Genomic DNA, 17,822 nt, shown 5'->3' with positions numbered 1-17,822 from the left:
ATGTTTTTGTTATTGTCCAAAAATGGTCTAGTAGGCTAGAATTTTAAATATATCGTCATAGGGAGAGAGAATCCAGCAGAATACAATATGACCAGAACTCATCGAGATAAAGAGATATGGAATTAGTATGGAAAAACATTTTCCAATTTTTTAGATGGGCCGTCCTTTTATTCGGTTCTATTTGGTGTCCTGATGCTCTGAACAAAGTTTCAGCCAAATCGGTCAACGTTTAGGGGGTGCTAAACTCGTTGGAAGTTTATATGCAAAAATAGGCTGACCAGATCATTTCGGTGAAAAAACGGGACAAACGCACTTGCAAACGGGCCATGTCAAAAAACCTTGTGTCAAAATACAAGAGCTGTGGAAATTTCATAATTTATGGGCTTTATTTTCATTTTACGTGTAAGAAGTTAGAAAAACATTTTAGAGTGAATCATTCGCCACAATAACTTTCTATTGTTTTGAGTTAGATGTGGAATTATTTTATTTAAACTACAAATATTTAACTCTTCAAAGGGGCGTGGACAAAAACACAAAGGAGCAAAAAATAATGCATTTAAAAAAAATGGAAAATTCTGGAATTTTGAAATATTATTTTAATTCACTTTTAAACATGCATTAAGGATTTTATTACTGACCAATATCAAAAACTTTTCCAATTCTAAAAAATTGAATATAAAAAAACCAGAATAATCTCGTTCGTTCGTTCGTTGGGTTCACTTGCCTATTTCAAACGTTCCCTTCTCCAGCAAGGTTTGCCAAACTCAATAAATGTTTGGTAGATTACCTTGTTTTTTGCTCCTTGTCTATCAAAACAGATGTCAAAACATCGGAAAAAGAAAGAGAAGTCCGAGGGAAACAGCAAAAAACACGTGGCAGACTTGTCAGTTTTGACAGATTTTACTATGAAGATGGGTGTGAAAGTGGAAACGGCGATTTCAACGACCGTTCAAGGAGCGACTATTTCGAACGGTCGGGTCCAATAGGGAAATCCACGTACAATATATGCATAAAAAAAAATCTCGCCAAACGCAATTTGTTGCAAACAAATCGGATGAGCATAAGAGCAAAAAATTTAATTTTTCAAAAATTTATTTTGTAGTTTTAAAATTAGTATTTTCGCCATAACTTTTTACCCAATTGTACGATCCGGCCAAGTTTCTATAGGAAACAATGGGACAAGATTCGGCGTCGAATGCAATCTGTTGCGAGCGACCTGAGAAGCTCACATATTGCACATCAATCACAGTAACTTCTATATGACCGGATTCAGTCACAATATGGTTACTGCAACCAGATTTGTTGAACTTGTGTATCTTGTGAAATAGATGAAGTCTAAGTGCTAGAATTTTTTGAACTCTTTTTCACAATAAATAGTAATTTGACCATAATTTCTAAGCCCATAGTCTGATCTGGCCAATTTTCAATAAGAAAATATGAGACATTCTGCGTCGAATGCAATTTAATGCGAGCAAATCGGTTGAGGAAAAGTGCCTGAAAAATGAATGAGTTTTTTTAGCGATTTTTCCATGAAAAAAATGGTATAATTTTCGATCCCATAGTCCGATATGGCCAATTTTCAATAGGAAAAAACGGGACAGGATTCTACGTCGAATGCAACTTATTGTGGGCAAATCGATTAAGGATATGTGCCCGAAAAATGAGTGACATTTTTACACGATTTTTTTGTATGAATTTGTATTTTGACCATAACTTTCGATCCCATAGTTAGATCTGGCCAATTTCAAATAGGAAACAATGGGACAGAATTCTGCGTCGAATGCAACTTGTTGCGAGCAAATCGGTTGAGGATAAGTGCCCGAAAAATGAGTGACATTTTTTACGCGATTTTTTCGTATGAATTTGTATTTTGGCCATAACTGTCGATCCCATAGTTAGATCTGGCCAATTTCAAATAGGAAACAATGGGACAGGATTTTGCGTCGAATGCAACTTGTTGCGAGCAAATCGGTTGAGGATAAGTGCCCGAAAAATGAGTGACATTTTTTACGCGATTTTTTCGTATGAATTTGTATTTTGGCCATAACTCTCGATCCCATAGTCCGATCTGGCCAATTTCAAATAGGAAACAATGAGACAGGATTCTGCGTCGAATGCAACTTGTTGCGAGTAAATCGGTTGAGGATAAGTGCCCGAAAAATGAGTGACATTTTTTGAGTAGTTTTGCGCACACACACACACACACATACACACACACATCACCTTGATTCGTCGAACTGAGTCGATTGGTATATAACACTATGGGTCTCCGGGCCTTCTATAAAAAGTTTGTTTTTGGAGCGATCATATAGCCTTTACCGTATACTTAGTATACGAGAAAGGCAAAAACTGTCAAAGTACCCTGCCTAAAGCCAGTCTGGGCATTAGAGTGAAAATATAAAATAATTTTATGAAAAAAATGTCAAAAGACAAAAGCGAAAAGAGTAATAGGGGGGACTTATTGATTTCCCAAACTAAAACCCTTTTTCATAAATATAAGTGATAGAAAATCTGAGGAAAGATAATCATGGAAAGAACATTAATAAACTGTAATTGTAATTTTTTCCATATTTCGCATGTGAATAAATGTCAAACCTAATCAATTCACAGTTCTATTTGATTGAAATTTATTCAAATGACGTTAAAAGTAGCTTCACACCTCGGGAATCTTGTTCATTGATGTTGTTCCCATGTGCTTCCAAACAGACGGAACTCATGCAATTTTCGTCACGAAAAGTAAAAAACAAATCCTGCCTAATTTATAGGCTGGTTTACGGCTCGGAGTCTCGGAGATTTCCGCCGGATTGTATTTCAAATCGGGCCTAAATTAAACCCGCCCGCGAAATTTTCAGACAAGCGCCTGATCAGTGAACTAGCCTGAAAGAATGTGAGGACTGAAATCTGAACAAATTTCCCCTCGATTAGAAACTGGCTTGAACTCGGTTTTGTTCAGCTGATGAGTAGCCATCGAGCAAGTAAGTGCAGTGCGTGTTTTAGTCGTCGGGAAAATAATAAAATATCCATCTTCTGTTCGGTGACTAATGCGCATGTATTGTCAGGTCGAATCAAGCGCGATCTTCGATAGTTTGCAGTAGCCATCGAGCAAGCGTTGTGCAGTGCATGTTTTAGTCGTCGCGAAGTAGTTAAGATATCGAATCAGTCTTCGGGAAAATACGTAAAACACGCGTTGATTTTCCGTTTTTGTATCATCATGAATAATTAGTCGCTTACCAAGTCGAATTCCAATATATTTCCTTCCCAACTAATATACTATTCCTTTCCAGTGCGCTCATGGAGATGCAGAGGGTTCCTCGGTCTTATAATTAGAATGTCTGTCCCTGCGCTTCATTTTATTGACGCTGAGGCGATACCCTGATTTCCAGGATATACAGACATGCCTACCAAGTTACCGGTTCCGTTCAATCCGCTGATGAAATTGGCCAAATTTTAATGCCTTCGGAATAAGCAGAAAAAATCATTGAAATGAAACTGTATGAAAAACATCTCCCGTTTCACCTGTTGTCATTAGCTGTTAAACAATCTTAAGAAAAGTCGATCCATGCAAAATACATAACTGCATAGATAGCATTCTTTTAAAAGCAACACTTATATCATAACATGTCACACTCTTTTTATGGGTTTTTAGTCCACTTTATTTGTATTTGGTTTTAGATTCCTATTGAATTTGTCTGAATAACATTTTGAAGCTCCTTTGATGAATCAATGAAAAAACGGACCCACTTGTCATAAGACGAGTTTGTACAATCCCATTGAATTCCACCACTTAATTGTATCTTGACAGATACGTATTTCGACCTCAACAGTAAGGCCGTCTTCAGTGTCTCGTACTTGACTCGACTCGTCTTATGACAAGTGAAGACATTCCACTAAAAAGCTCAAATAATTTTCTTAAGAAAAAACGGGACAAATTGAGGATTTTCTAGATTACGACGGGACAGTACAATAAGGCATAAAAAACGGGACGTATGGTCAGCCTATGCGAAAATGTATTCAGAAACATCCAAAAACAGTGATTTGAAAATAAAAAGATTTTCGTACGGCCGAGTTGCTGAATAATATGCAATTAATAGTGATTTGCAGTTAATTGACACAATTTACGATGATGAACTACGATACTTATTCAAATATTGAAGAATTTAATACAGAATGTTATTCTGAAAACCGCGAGAAGATTAGTGTTTGCCCGGCGAAGTTATTAGCATTTCTCTGAAGTGGGGTTTGAGCAAATTTCGTTTCTTCGAAAAGAAATAAATTCACCCATACAACACTCCAGTAAAACGCAAATATCTTTGCCTAATAAACTCTAATCTTCTCGCGGTTTTCAGCGTAACATTCTGTATTCAATTCTACAAGAACTGGATGAGTATCATAGTTCTGCATCTTAAAATGTGCCGTCCAACTGCAAATCACTGTTTTTCGATGTTTCTGCATACATTTTCCCATACACATAAACTTTCAACGAGTTTAGCACCGCTCAAACGTTAACCGATTTGGTTGAAATTTTGTCCAGGGTATTAAATAGAACCGAACCTTAATATCGAGATGTAGAAAACCCAAATGTATGTAGATTGAATGGACCGAGAAAATCATCGACATACGAAAAGTCATCGAGATATAGAACATCGATATGTAGAGTTGACTTTACTGTAATTTGGCTTCCCGTACGGAAATTAGAAATTGGGTGGAAAGATCTCACTTTTGGGTAGTTTTCAAGATGGCGCACCAAAATTAAAAATAATAATGGCTTTTTCGTGGGGATTTTGGCAATAAAATCAAGCAATATAGGTGTCTATCAATCAAGGTCGATGAATAGATTTCAAAAATCAACTTTTGACGCCATTTGAAATCCAAGAAATTCAAGATCCAACCAAAATTCAAGATAATGGACGTTTTGTGGGTATCTCAACAATGAAACTTTGTAATATGGGTATCTCAATTGAGATTGATAAATATGTAGAATTTTAAAATCTATAGACGACGTTTTGGAATCCAAGATGACTGACCAAAATTCAAGGTCTATGCAATGAAACCATGCAATTTACAAAGCTGTAACAACTATCGTGGATTTGTTGCGGCTTTGCTCGTTCAGTTGCAAGAATCGCGGTTCCTTTCAATGTTGTAGCAAAAATCGCGGAATTATATTTTCGTTATATCGTAAATACGGTTTCGAATATTCCAAAATTGATTGTTTGAAGTCAAAATGTTAATGTTTTTCTTTCATCTGAGTGTATGAACAACAGTACGGTTGAATCCAAACATTATTCGTGAAATGGTTCAATTATCGTACGGATGTTGGATGTAATCTGCACGACATAAACTATAGACCGTCTGGGGGGTCCTGTAGCTTAGTTGTTCGCCATACAGGCGGATGGAATTTCTAAGAAAAATTATTTAGAATTTCCGTGGAAGATTCTTCAGAATTTCCACGGAAAATTGTTCCAAATTTTTAACGAAAAAATATTCAGAATTTCGCGGGTAAAACTCTGGAACTTTCACATGAAATTCGGGAATTTCACATCAGGAAATATTTGGAGTTTTCACGGGAAATTGTTCTAAATGTGGAAGAAATTCTTTGGATTTCAACAAGAAGTTATTCAGAATTTACAAGGAAACTTTTTCGGAAGTTGCACATTTTTTATTTCTAAGGGAATTTTTTACGAATGACGGGAAAGTATTTGTATTGTCCATTAAAAAATCTTCCAAAATTTCACGAGCAATTGTTCAAAAAGGGATGAATCATATGGCCGAAATCAGTAGCCAAATTGAATGTTGAGCCAAATGACTTTCGGCTAAACGGGACTTCTCCATTCAAGAATTTGATTTTATCGAGAAGTTCTATATATTGCAATGGAAAGTCGTCGGTAATGTCTGTGGAAAATTCTTCGCATATTCAAACTTCAAATTGATAATTTTCGATCAAATGATCTGTAAGTTTAATTTTCTTTTCAATATGGTATTCACGTTTGATTCAAACTACTTAAAATGTATCGAAATGATGTCATTTCGAGTGTGTAGAATTCATTTTTTTTGTGCAAAACGGGCCCTGTAGTCATATGACAACTGCTTCTCCCTCATACGCAGGAGGTCGTAGGTTCAATCCCAGGTACGTTCCATTTTCCTACTTTCTATATTTCTCATGTTCTAGCAATCGCTTAAACTGGAAATGGACTTCCATACCCTTTCCATTTCTATCCTAAACCTTCAACTTGACTATTCTAGCAGAAGCTGCTAGAATTGGAAATGAACTATCAAGCTCGTTTCCTACATCCAATTAGAAATTCCATCACATTGGCAGCTCGTTAACCAAGACGAACCCCTGCCTCTCGAACCTAACCCAAAAACTAAATTCCGTTAATTCAGTAAATTCCGTATGAACTCGTATCAAGTGCAGAGGTATATTCGGCTTGCAGTGGGCGAGTGATTGCATCATCGTTTCCTCCCCCTTTCCTACATTGACTTGCATTCTGACGTGGCAGGCGCCAGTATGACCTATCTTATGGGATCACCAGTACTTGTACATTGAAGATGAGTGCTAGTCCCAAGCAAACATCTGTTGGTTCTCTGTCGATAGTCGATAGATCGCGGTCCTAAAAAGTAGCAAAACTCAACGCTTGTAGTATCTACTCAAAAATAAAGTCCACAGAGAAAACTACATGTTTGATATGAATAATTTTTTTTCGAACTTATTTCATATGCTACATTCGAACTTACTTTACTACAGTTTACTACCATTTACTACATGCAGAAACGTCAAAACAAATATACCCCATGATGACGATGATGATCATTTTTTTTGCAGCTAATCAACAAAAAACATGTCTGTTTTGATAACAAAATTATTTTGAGCTTTTTATTGGAATGTTTTCACCTGTCATAAGACGAGTTTATACAATCCCATTGAATTCCACCACTTAATTGTATCTTGACAGTCGAGTCAAGAAGTCGACAGTCGAAGTCGAGTCAAGTACGAGACACTGAAGACGGCCTTACTTTTGAGGTCGAAATACGTATCTGTCAAGATACAATTAAGTGGTGGAATTCAATGGGATTGTATAAACTCGTCTTATGACAGGTGATGTCTGTTTTGTTTGTTTTCCTTAAATTGGACTTTTTTTGCATTTGAAACATGAGTAGCAATGTCTTGAGCAGACTACAAGAAATCAGTAGTAAACTCTTGTTTATTCATACCGAATCAGTTGTTTGTAGTATTTTTGAAATGTGACGTTTACTACTCAAAATGTAGTAAACTCGAACTTACTAGCTTTTATTCATGCGACATTGTCACTATGAATGTCGTAGGAAGTACTAAAAGGTTAACGTTCGATGTTAGGATTTCTTTCAATGTTGAAACAAGCGAATTTGTTCACAAAGTCCGTTTTGCACGAACTAAATTATATTTCATTATCAACATAAAAATTATACCACAGTTTTCAATATAATAACCCTACAAGCGATGTTTTAAACATCGCAATACACGCGTTTTTAAACGAGAACACAAAGAAGCTTGCTCTTCAGCTTGCTCAAGTGAAGTACACAAAACAGTAAGTACATGATAGTAAGCATCTCTTTGTTGTATCAGTTCAAAATTCGTTGAATGAATAATAAATTAAATGTCTAAAACATATTTTTAATGTATTATGATTTTTTTCCTGTATAAATTTAGGATTTTGCACATTCTACTTATGAACTTCTACTGTAAATTGTTTCTCCTAACCGTATTGTTGCTGATCGTAGCGATCATCCCTGGAAGACTTCGATATGGTTCTCACTTCTGACGTATGTACTGTAAAATGCGCTTAGTTGTTCATAAAAACAACGCCAATAAGTAGTTTGTGCAAGGTAGCAGCTTTGAATCAGACAAATAATGATACTGAATCTAGCCTTGGCAGAGGAATTTGATGAACTTTGATCACAAATCTGAATTTTTGAATCCGTTTCTTTTGGTGATTTCGATCTGAAAATATAAAGAAAGATCATAATCCTAATATGGTTATTCTATCTGATCAATTCTGTTGGTATTACATCTCCTCCGTTTTCTATGTGTTTGGCGAGAGCTCGTCGCATGCGTTTTGCTATAGGTGGTGAAAACAAGTCCGCATTGATGCACGTTTTGGTACTGTCGAGATAAATTCGTTCTGTTCCTCCATAGCCCAACCAGAGAAGTATCAAACTGCTCACGTAGCCTACCACAAAAGTAACAATGTAGCCAAGCACTACAGACCAGAGGTAGGACAGCCGATAAAGGTAAAAGTAGTCCGAATCAGCCATTTCTGCTCTCAGTGCCATCACCATTGGAGTAGTACTGTTGTATCCACCAAACTGCTCACAATCTTCCACAGAAAAGTCTAACATCTTTAGTGGGGGTCTGGGTTGGCCGAATCCGATCCAGAGAGAAAACGCCAAACCAACAGCAAGGCCCGTGATTGCACCCTAAAATATTGAATATTACAGCATATGGTCACATTGGCTCAATTTATAACAATTTACCCGTTGGTTAGCTCGCTTAGTGAACATCCCTATTGAAAAAAGTGCAAATAACGGTCCGCCAACGACTCCAAAAATTGTCAATGACGCTTGCAGCACACCACCCATAAACTGTGCAAGGAAGGCAACTGCGAGACATATAACTCCGTAGATAAAGGCCATTATTTTTGTAGGATAACTGGACTGCATGTCTGGCAGAGGTCTTTTCTTGATCTTCGCATATAATGGTTTCAGGTAGTCTTCCAAGGTGACCGCTGCCAGTGAGTTCAGCGCAGCTGAAACTGTGGATAAACTAGCAGAGAATATGCCGGACACGAACAGCCCTGGTAGTCCAGGCATGTCGCCCATGGCGTCCACCACGAACAGTGGCATAGTCTGATCTCGTACACTGATTCGACCTTGCTTCAGAGGGTCGCAGGTTCTGTAGTAGTAGTAGAGACAAAGGCCACTGAAGGAAGTACTAAGGCTAAGTAGTGAAAGGATTGGCCAGTTCAGCCACAAAGCACGTTGTGCTGATTTGAGATCTTTGACGGTTTGCAGTCTTTGAACTTGTGTCTGATTGACCGCATATAGTGATAGATAGGTGAACATGCCACCGATGACCAGTGACCACCAGGTGTGCCTCGTTGTAGGGTCCGGATTAAAGCTGGAAATGCAAAATACAAATTAGATTGTTACGATTTTACTGTTGTCTGAATCTTACTTCCATAGTTCCAATCGACCACCCTGTTCCGCCGCCTCCCAGATTGGGCCAAGGCCTCCAGCTTTAACTGCAGCGCAAATGATTACGGCATAGATGGCGGCAAACATAAGAATTGATTGAAAAACATCGGTAAACAAAACTGCCTTCATTCCACCGATCGTTGAGTAGAATGTGCAAACTATTCCAATCACCAGGATGGAGTAGGTTTGACTAAGCCCAGTAACTGCTTCTAGCGCTATCGCAGGTGCATACACTGCAATTCCCATGTACAGGATCATCTGTAGTGTGTATGCAAGCGAAGCAGCCAGTCGAGTTTTCTTGCCGAAGCGGATTTCTAAATACTGAAAGCGATAGTTCATAGTGGTTCTAAAATCGTATAACTACACCGCAATTGATGCTCTTACCTCGTAGGCACTGCAGGCTTGAAGTTTGAAGAATACTGGCAGGAAAAGGTATGCAGCAATCGGGGTTGCTAAGCCATAGGAAAAATTGATCACCACGAACTGTGTCCCGAATTGGTAGTTCTCGTTTGAAACACCCAGTAGAGTGATGGCCGACATGAAGCTCGCCATTAAGCTGAACGAAACGGGCCATATTGACATATTTCGGTCGGCTAGTAGGTATTCCTGCGGAAGATATAAAGGTTTTATGGACATTGTAACACTTAAAGTTTCAGTAAAAATATAGTTTCCATGAAGAATTAAAAATTTTCCATAAAAATTTAGGAAATCGTTAATAAATAATTCGGGGAATAAACAAAAAACAAATATTAAATTTCCAAAACTATTGCAAATTTCCTTAAACAATTGTCAATTTTCCACATAACAAAAATAGATTAGCACATTTCAAAAAAAAAAATTTTCAATAAAGAAATCAAAATGTTACACGGAAAAATACAAAATTTCCATAAATAAATCAATATTTAGCGGTCATCTATGGAAATATGCTCAGCTGTATTGCTTTTTTATATTTCTTTATTGAAATTTTCATATTTTTTCATTATTTTTTTCGTGGAAAGTTTTCAATTTTTTATGGAAAAAAATTATTTTGTTGAAAGTTTTGTAATTGTTTATTGCCAATAAGCGAAAAAGTCAAAAAGTCCCATTCCCACTTGCGCACTATGGGGATTTAGGCGGACATTAATCGGAAAATCAACTTTCATCAATCATTTTTTCACTATTTATTTTCGATAGTTGATACACAAAATAAGAAAACCCCAAAATTTCAGGCCCCTGCGAGTTATAGTTTTTGAGATATTAGTTATCAAAGTTGAGAAAACGTAAACGTTTTTTCTCTTCAAAATCTTGCTTCACTTCATACCAGGTTTTGAAAGGTTTTTTTCTGATACGACACTAAGGTTAATATATAGCATTGCAAAGATAATTAAAAGAGCTTTGATATCGTACTAACAAAAATCGTGATATCACGAAGGAAAAATTAAAAAAAACAAAATTCGAACAAAACACTGAAAATAGAGGTATTTTCAACTTTAAAAGACAGCCACTTTTTTCCCGCATAGATATTTAGTTGGGGATCATATTCGAGATGTGGAATTTCAGATTCCCACGGAAAATCTTGTGCAAACTTGCGCCATTTTGAGAAAACGTGATTTGAAAAAAAACGCGTGTGCCCCAAAAATTGTTTTTCCTTAGTGTACATCAAAGCAACACGTTCTGCTATAACGAACGTTCTTCTCTATTTGTTCTTGATATTTGTGAATAAAAATTAAATATCGCTTGGAAGCCAATATTAATACAGCTCTAAATCATTCTAGAATTTAAATCCTTTGTCTTCCATTTAAATTACGCTTAGTACAAAATTGATAGTAACCCATCATATCCATACAGGCACTTAGAGGCCGCCCATACAGTTTAGATACGACCAAACTGGATGTTCTAAGTCCTCCAAATCATTCTGTGTTTCAGCCCAATTGGTCTACCAGGTCAACTATGTCCGGAACAAAATCGATAGTTAGCAGGGATCGTAATTCTCACTCATTCTCACCAGCAGAGAATGCTCGTGTGATGAGAGATAACCATTTCTCCCTTATACCAGTGCCACGAAAAGTTGATTTGCTCGTTTTCTCACTTCTTTCTTCCTTTTCGTGCCATCACCAATTGCAAAAAGAGTGGCATTTATGGAACAAACAACCTCATCCCTACATGCAGTCGATGTGGTGGTATGGTTATAGTGACCGCATCCCATCGCCATTTTTGTTGATGTTCTAGGTTCGAATCCCGTTGTGAGTGAGGCTTAAAAGTGATGAAACGAAAAAAAAAATTCATCAAGTAGGCACGATTTTCGCTTATCTCCTAGGTTCTCTCTAGAGAAAAGAGGGGTGGAAAAAAGATGTTTTTCACTACAAACTCCGAAAAAAGATTCTCTTCTGACCCGAAAATCGCTTGATTTCGTCTCATCGAAACAAAAAGTATGAACCCTGAAAGTTAGCTATCAGCTTGAAGCTTTTTAAGGCCATGCGTATGATTTTTGATTTAAAAATGACCAAATACGACGATCAAGCCCCTCAAATCATTATAGAGTTCGAACCAATTGTTATACCAGACAGGGTGTCGACTACCTGGAAAAACCTGGAAAGTCAGGGAATTTCATTTTGGACCTGGAATGTCAGGGAAAGTCAGGGAATTTTGATTGAGGTCAGGGAAAAAAATCATAAAACCCAATATTGAAAATTTATAGGATTTTTTTAAAATCCGGGTAATGTAAACTAAGGACACTTATGACAATGAAACTCTGAACCTTAATTAATTGAAAAAGGACCAATAAAGGCAAGGATGTTAACGATCATTCAGTAATTTGCGTTTGATCATTTAGTAGTTTGTCAATAACACATTCCAGAAGCTGAATTTCAAAATATGTTGTATGATGAACTTCTAGTGCGAAGGTTTTTCTACAACTTTGCCCAATGGTTCGTTATTAGAATTCAACTAAAAACGGAGTTAGAGCGCTAGTTGCAGTAACTCAAACTAAATGATAGGAATTTTGTTATCATTTAGTCTAAGTTACTGAAACTATAGCTATAACTCCGTTACTAGTGGAATTCAAACAACGAACCATTAGGCAGAGTTGTAGAAAAACCTTCGCACTAGAAGTCCACCATACAACATATTTTGAAATTCCGCTTCTGGAATGTGTTATTGACAAACTACTAAATGATCGAACGCAAAATACTGAATGATCGTTAACATCCTTGAATAAAGGTACTGATGGGGCCGGAAGGCGTGGCCGTCGGCAGTCTCTATACTACTCCGGGCCCTTTTCATGTTCCTCATGGTAATCGAGTTTGTTTCTATTAATCTCTAAGCAATAACAGAGGTTCCAAAGCTACGTTGCTCAAATGGTCACTGTTGAGACCTGATCCAAATAGTTTTTTAAAGTCTCATTTAATATTTTAGATTTGTTAGTTTGAGTGGTTTTCTGTCGGAGTCGTTATGAATTTTTTGCAGTTTCGTTATTGGTAGGGTTTGAGTCATGTTCCTATCAAACACAAGAAGTTCTGAAAGTTTGTTCTAATACTTAATCATAATCATCAATCGCGAGAACTGTTCAATAATTCAGAACTGTTCAACAAACAATCATCAAACATGTTCAACCTACAACCAACAACCCTTGTTAGAAGAAAACGCCGAATAGTATCTTCACAGACAAACAGACGTAACAGCTAGAACAATTTGTTTCAAAATCCATCGCCTAGTTATTTCACCATCACCTAACGTGCATGTTGTACGAAACAAAGTTTAGTACAACAATGTCAATAGAAGGCGCTAGTGTGAGATGTCAAATACAAAGGTATACGACGCGCGTCTATGGATGTGAAACTCGCAAGCAGTTGAATTTAAAACGACCGTTGAAGTCATGGTCGATGGTAATTTCCTCAGTGTTACGTCTGTTTGTCTGTAGTATCTTTGTGTACCTGTGACGTCACTCCACAATCCACAGCATCGGCATCATCTTCAAACAAGATTCTGTACATAATGTTTTAAAAACATTTCGTGAACTTCCATTTTAATATGGGCTTATAATCGATCCTCACGCCCTTAGGTGATATGAGAGAATGATAGTGGATAAAAGCATCATATGTTCTACCTCATGTATGTAGGTGGCGATAGTCTCAATTAAACGTTACTCGATACTCCATAATCATACTCGGACGCAAAAGGAAGATAATATTTTCAATGGTTTCAGTTTTACATTCGCTGCTTTTGATGTTTTTAAAACAATTTAATCAGGAAGTATTCTGGTATTGTCCAGAAATTACTTCAGAATTCTCACTGAAACATAAAAAATCAAAGGATTTAAAAAAGTTGTCTCGAGAGTTTTTATCCTGGAGCTCCTCGATGGATGTTCAGCTGATTTTTTCGTCAATAGCTCCGCTGCAAAAAACTTGGTAGATTTTATCGTATTTACTTAAATTTGAACTGAATGTCTTCGTGAAGGGATTCATATGAAGAATATGCTAAGAATCTTCAAACATATTTCCACGAGTTCTTCAAAAAACTCTATTAGATGTTCCTATTTAAGTTTAATGAATACTTACTTACTTACTTACTACGGTACCAAATAGTTTTTCATGAAAAGTTCCTAATTTTGAGAAAACCCGCGTTAGATGTCTATTTGCGCATATACGATAGCGCCTGGATGTGGAAGCGGCGGGTAGAGAATCAGCCACTGTCAATAATTCATTGCTTGTTGCAGTTGTCTGACATCTAGTTGATAGTAGTTGAACTTTCTGTAGTAGCTGTAGCTTCCCTTAACATTTGAGAATAGTTATGCCATTTCTTCACAAACACGACCTAATTTTTTGGGATATTTTTCCATGGGACAATGTTTTATTTAAACCGAAGGCCACAATCGCAAAAATTAAACGACCTGAGTGTATTCAGAGCAAATTATTTAAAGTATTGCAGTGGTTAGAATGTTTAGCTTGGCTTACTGTAAGTGATGCATAGATTGTAGGAATGAATTATTAGCAGTGGCTGATTTTCTACCCGTTGTTGTCACATCCAGGCGCTGTAGTATAGGCGCAAAATAGCTAGCAAGAGTTAACCACCAGAAATTTGTATGGCGAAAGACATCTAATGAGGGTTTTCTCAAAATTAGAAACTTTTCATGAAAAACTATTTGGTACCGGTTATGTAGGAAGGTGTCCGCTACTACGCCTACCAAATATTTTTTCGATGAAGGTGCTTAATTTTGAGAAATCGAACCTTAGATACCTTTCGCCATACTGATTTCAGAAAGTTAACTCCTAGTGTGCCGCTGTAAGCACGCTCAAAGCAGGCGATTCATTGCATTCTTGATTATCCGGAAGCAGTTCGTAACTATTTTTAGAAGTCCATAAACTCCACAGTGTGAATAAGAATTCTTACTCCGTAAGTATACTTAAGAGCCAATGGAGGTTTCTCGATGGTCACGAAAATACCTTATCCGTAAGATTTTTTAACGGCATTAGAAGGTCGTGTCAAAAGATACAAGACTTCACGCAAATTTCCAGAAAGATAATAAAAACTTGATCGATTTGAAGAAGTCCGTCAGTAGTCTGGGAGGTCTATTGCGACACCAAGGAGTCCGTAAGAATTCCCAATGGTGGATGTAGACACCAAAAACTTATAACATTAATTGGGGCCAATTTTGGAAAGATGTGAATCATGAAAATCTTTCAGGAGTTCTGCGCATTTACTTAAGCAGTAGCTCAGCCTCAGGAACTCAAATGGACTTTAAGGATTCACTCATGCATAGATTTTCCCACGCTTCTAGGAATTGAAAAAAAAATCATACCTGGAATTTTTCGAGGAATGGTCTGGAAAGTCAGGGAATTTTATTCTCAAATTTGAGTCGACAAGGTCAATTTGTCCTGGCTGGAAATTTATAGCAACGCATCATGACCATGAGTATGATTTTTGATTTAGACATGATCGAATACGATGAACTAAGCTCTCTCAGGTCAACTAAACTCGGTAGAAAATTGACAGCAACTCATCATGACCATACAGACCCTCAGAGACCATGCGTACAACATCCGGTTTGGACAAATTTAAATCGTAAATCATACGCATGGCCTCTAATGGCTTGATGGGTGGGTTTGCTATCGATTTTCTAATATGGCTAGCTGACCTGATAGATGAATTGGTGTTAAGTTCAGACTCATTTAAAGGACTAAGAATATCGTGTTTAGGAAAAAGGAAATCCCGTTTGTTTGCCACATCTGGTATGGACCTATCTAAATCGTAAATAACTCGCATGGCCAATAAGGGCCTGTATTGTATCGATATAATGGGTTGTTATTGATTTTGTACCGTGCGTTATTGACGAAAACTCTGAATTCAAGAATGATTTGGAGAACATGGAACATCTGCAGAACTATTGGCTGGATAACGTATTCCTTCATATGTAAAATAGTCTTTACACATTTTCGAGAAAAAGTAAGTGAGAGTGAGTTTTTGGGCACTGTAGGAAGGTTAATCTTGATATAACAATCTAAATAAACCATTTCAATTCGGGCAAAATACATATTTAAGAAAGTGAGTTTCTAAACAAAAGGGCAAGAATTGCACTTTTGACCATGTTCGGCTAAAATTGAATTAAAACGCATATCAGGAGAGTGACTCCAAACTTATGACCGGTTTACCATATAGTTTGTGAACCCAAACTTTTGGCAGATGCATACCATGCACTTGAGTAAACATTTTGATTTAAAAAACTAAAGCAATTTTATTCAGCCGAAATTTCATCAATGCCTCTTAAAGATGATTTAAAACTGGATACCATTTCATTTTTTATTTCGAAATTTTGTGGGCTCAATTTCGAGAAAAAATCAACATATTTTAACTACATAAATTTAAGAAAAATGTGTATATTAAGGTAATATTTTAGTGGATGACACGCTTCAAACACCTACGGTGCAAGATCTACTCATAATCTATGTAATGAGCTGGAAATACCCGAAATCGGATGTAAGACGGCAAAAATATGGCCAAAAACTTTTGCCACTATTTTTTGAGGGTGAACCCAAAATTTTCCCTTAATCCTGATATAAATATAGTAAGTCCTGAAATTAATAATAAAAATTGACCTCAATAAGTATTATTTAATAAAATATTAAATCGAATTAATAAATAAACCCCCGCAGTTACTAGAGTTGATGAATGAACTAAAGAAGAAACTGGGGTAGGAGCAGCTATAGCAGCTGGAAGTCAAGAAGAAAAAGGAATTTGAGCACTTTTTGTTATAGCCGCTAATAAAACTAACCCCCCAATTACTTCTATTTCAAAATTATTTTTTATTATACTTAAATAAAAAATATAATTTCAGGAAATCGTCAATCGTCAAATGTTTAACGAATATTTTTTTTGTCTGTTGTTGAACTCCCATAAGTTTGCGTTTGTCAATTGTGTGCATTTTAAACCAGCCAGTTCCAAAAACTTAGTCTTAGTCTGATATGAGTTGTGCTCATCCCTTTATGATCAATTTCCAAAATCAATACAACCAACTCTTTGTTTCTACTGTACCCATTCATTTCCGCTAGGCAATTCGTTTTCCTGACGAAAAGTTCACAATCATTACCAAAGGGAAGGAACACGCCATAGTCAGCTGATGTGCTATACATGAGGTGATGGTGATCGCGTGATATGCAAATATTCACTGAGTATGGCGTTGATACACACATTCTACATATATATTAAGGGCCGGGGTCCTACACCCGGCATGGGTTTGAAAGCAATTGGTTTCTTATTCTTAATTCTTTATACTTGCTCAAGAATTGAGTTTGTAGCTTGTTAAAACTGCACATAACTGTCTTTTTAGAGGGGTGTGACGACGCACAGTACCCTTGCCGGGAATTCCTATCCAATTAATTTAACGAGTATGTTGGTCGATAAATCGGTCGGGAAATTGAACCCCATTGAGCACCTTCTGCTGTGTATGCTTTCTGTTCCAATCTGTTGCACGTGGAAGTGCTCGAAACGAATGTGGAATGATGGGAAGAGTTCAGGTGTAGCTTGGAGTAAATTTGTATACACAAAGTAAATTGATCTCGCATTTTTGGACTCTGCTTTGCTCTTTTGTCATCATTTTTTATGTATTCTTTGCAAAATTTACATCTCCTACTGGGGCATTGTCGTCTTGCAGGATAGTACTAACTCGTCTTATGACAAGTCAGTTTACAATATTTTTTGCGACCTATGTATCTCCGAAAATAAAATGCATATATTTGTATACATTGAATAAACATTGATAAGAATTGTATACTTTTTACACAGAGAAACAGACGTCTCACTTAGAACAAAATGCAATCAAAATCATCGTCACGAAAACATTACCGCCCAATGCTAAAAGTACTGTAGGTGGACAAGCGGCAACCAGGTGGCGGTAGTGAGCAAACGTCAAACACAAGCAAAACCGATGGAAGCGCCATCGGTGGCCGATTAAAAAGATGAACGATGATACATGTGTAGAGTGAGACGTCTGTTTCTCTGTGCTTTTTATTTTCCTATGGCCTTTATCCTAATCCTTTTGTTCATTGTTTGAATGCTTTATACTGCCGTGAATCGCATCTCTGTCCCATGTTTGCTGGGTTTCCTATTCATATGGGACAAAT

The 17,822-nt window shown here is 36.9% G+C and overlaps 2 protein-coding genes across 2 annotated transcripts in view; one reads left to right on the top strand and one right to left on the bottom strand.

The window, feature by feature from the left end:
* LOC134219232 (uncharacterized) overlaps positions 1-17,822 on the top strand; it is a 98,182-nt gene that overhangs the window by 23,432 nt on the left and 56,928 nt on the right. The gene's annotated exons all lie outside the window — the stretch shown is intronic.
* Positions 7,568-17,822, bottom strand: part of LOC134227990 (putative sodium-dependent multivitamin transporter) — a 42,665-nt gene continuing 32,410 nt past the window's right edge. Inside the window, exons 3-7 of the mRNA XM_062709722.1 lie at positions 9,613-9,834; positions 9,209-9,549; positions 8,509-9,151; positions 8,044-8,451; positions 7,568-7,975 (exon numbers count right to left, since the gene is read on the bottom strand). Coding sequence (XP_062565706.1) covers positions 7,931-7,975; positions 8,044-8,451; positions 8,509-9,151; positions 9,209-9,549; positions 9,613-9,834 — 1,659 coding nt within the window. The 3' untranslated portion in view covers positions 7,568-7,930. The remainder of the gene's footprint in view (positions 7,976-8,043; positions 8,452-8,508; positions 9,152-9,208; positions 9,550-9,612; positions 9,835-17,822) is intronic.

The sequence above is a fragment of the Armigeres subalbatus genome, chromosome 3 (assembly GCF_024139115.2).
Source record: "Armigeres subalbatus isolate Guangzhou_Male chromosome 3, GZ_Asu_2, whole genome shotgun sequence".
NCBI lineage: Eukaryota > Metazoa > Arthropoda > Insecta > Diptera > Culicidae > Armigeres > Armigeres subalbatus.
The sequence above is the reverse complement of the archived record's forward strand: the minus strand, read 5'-3'. Positions and strand labels throughout refer to the sequence as shown.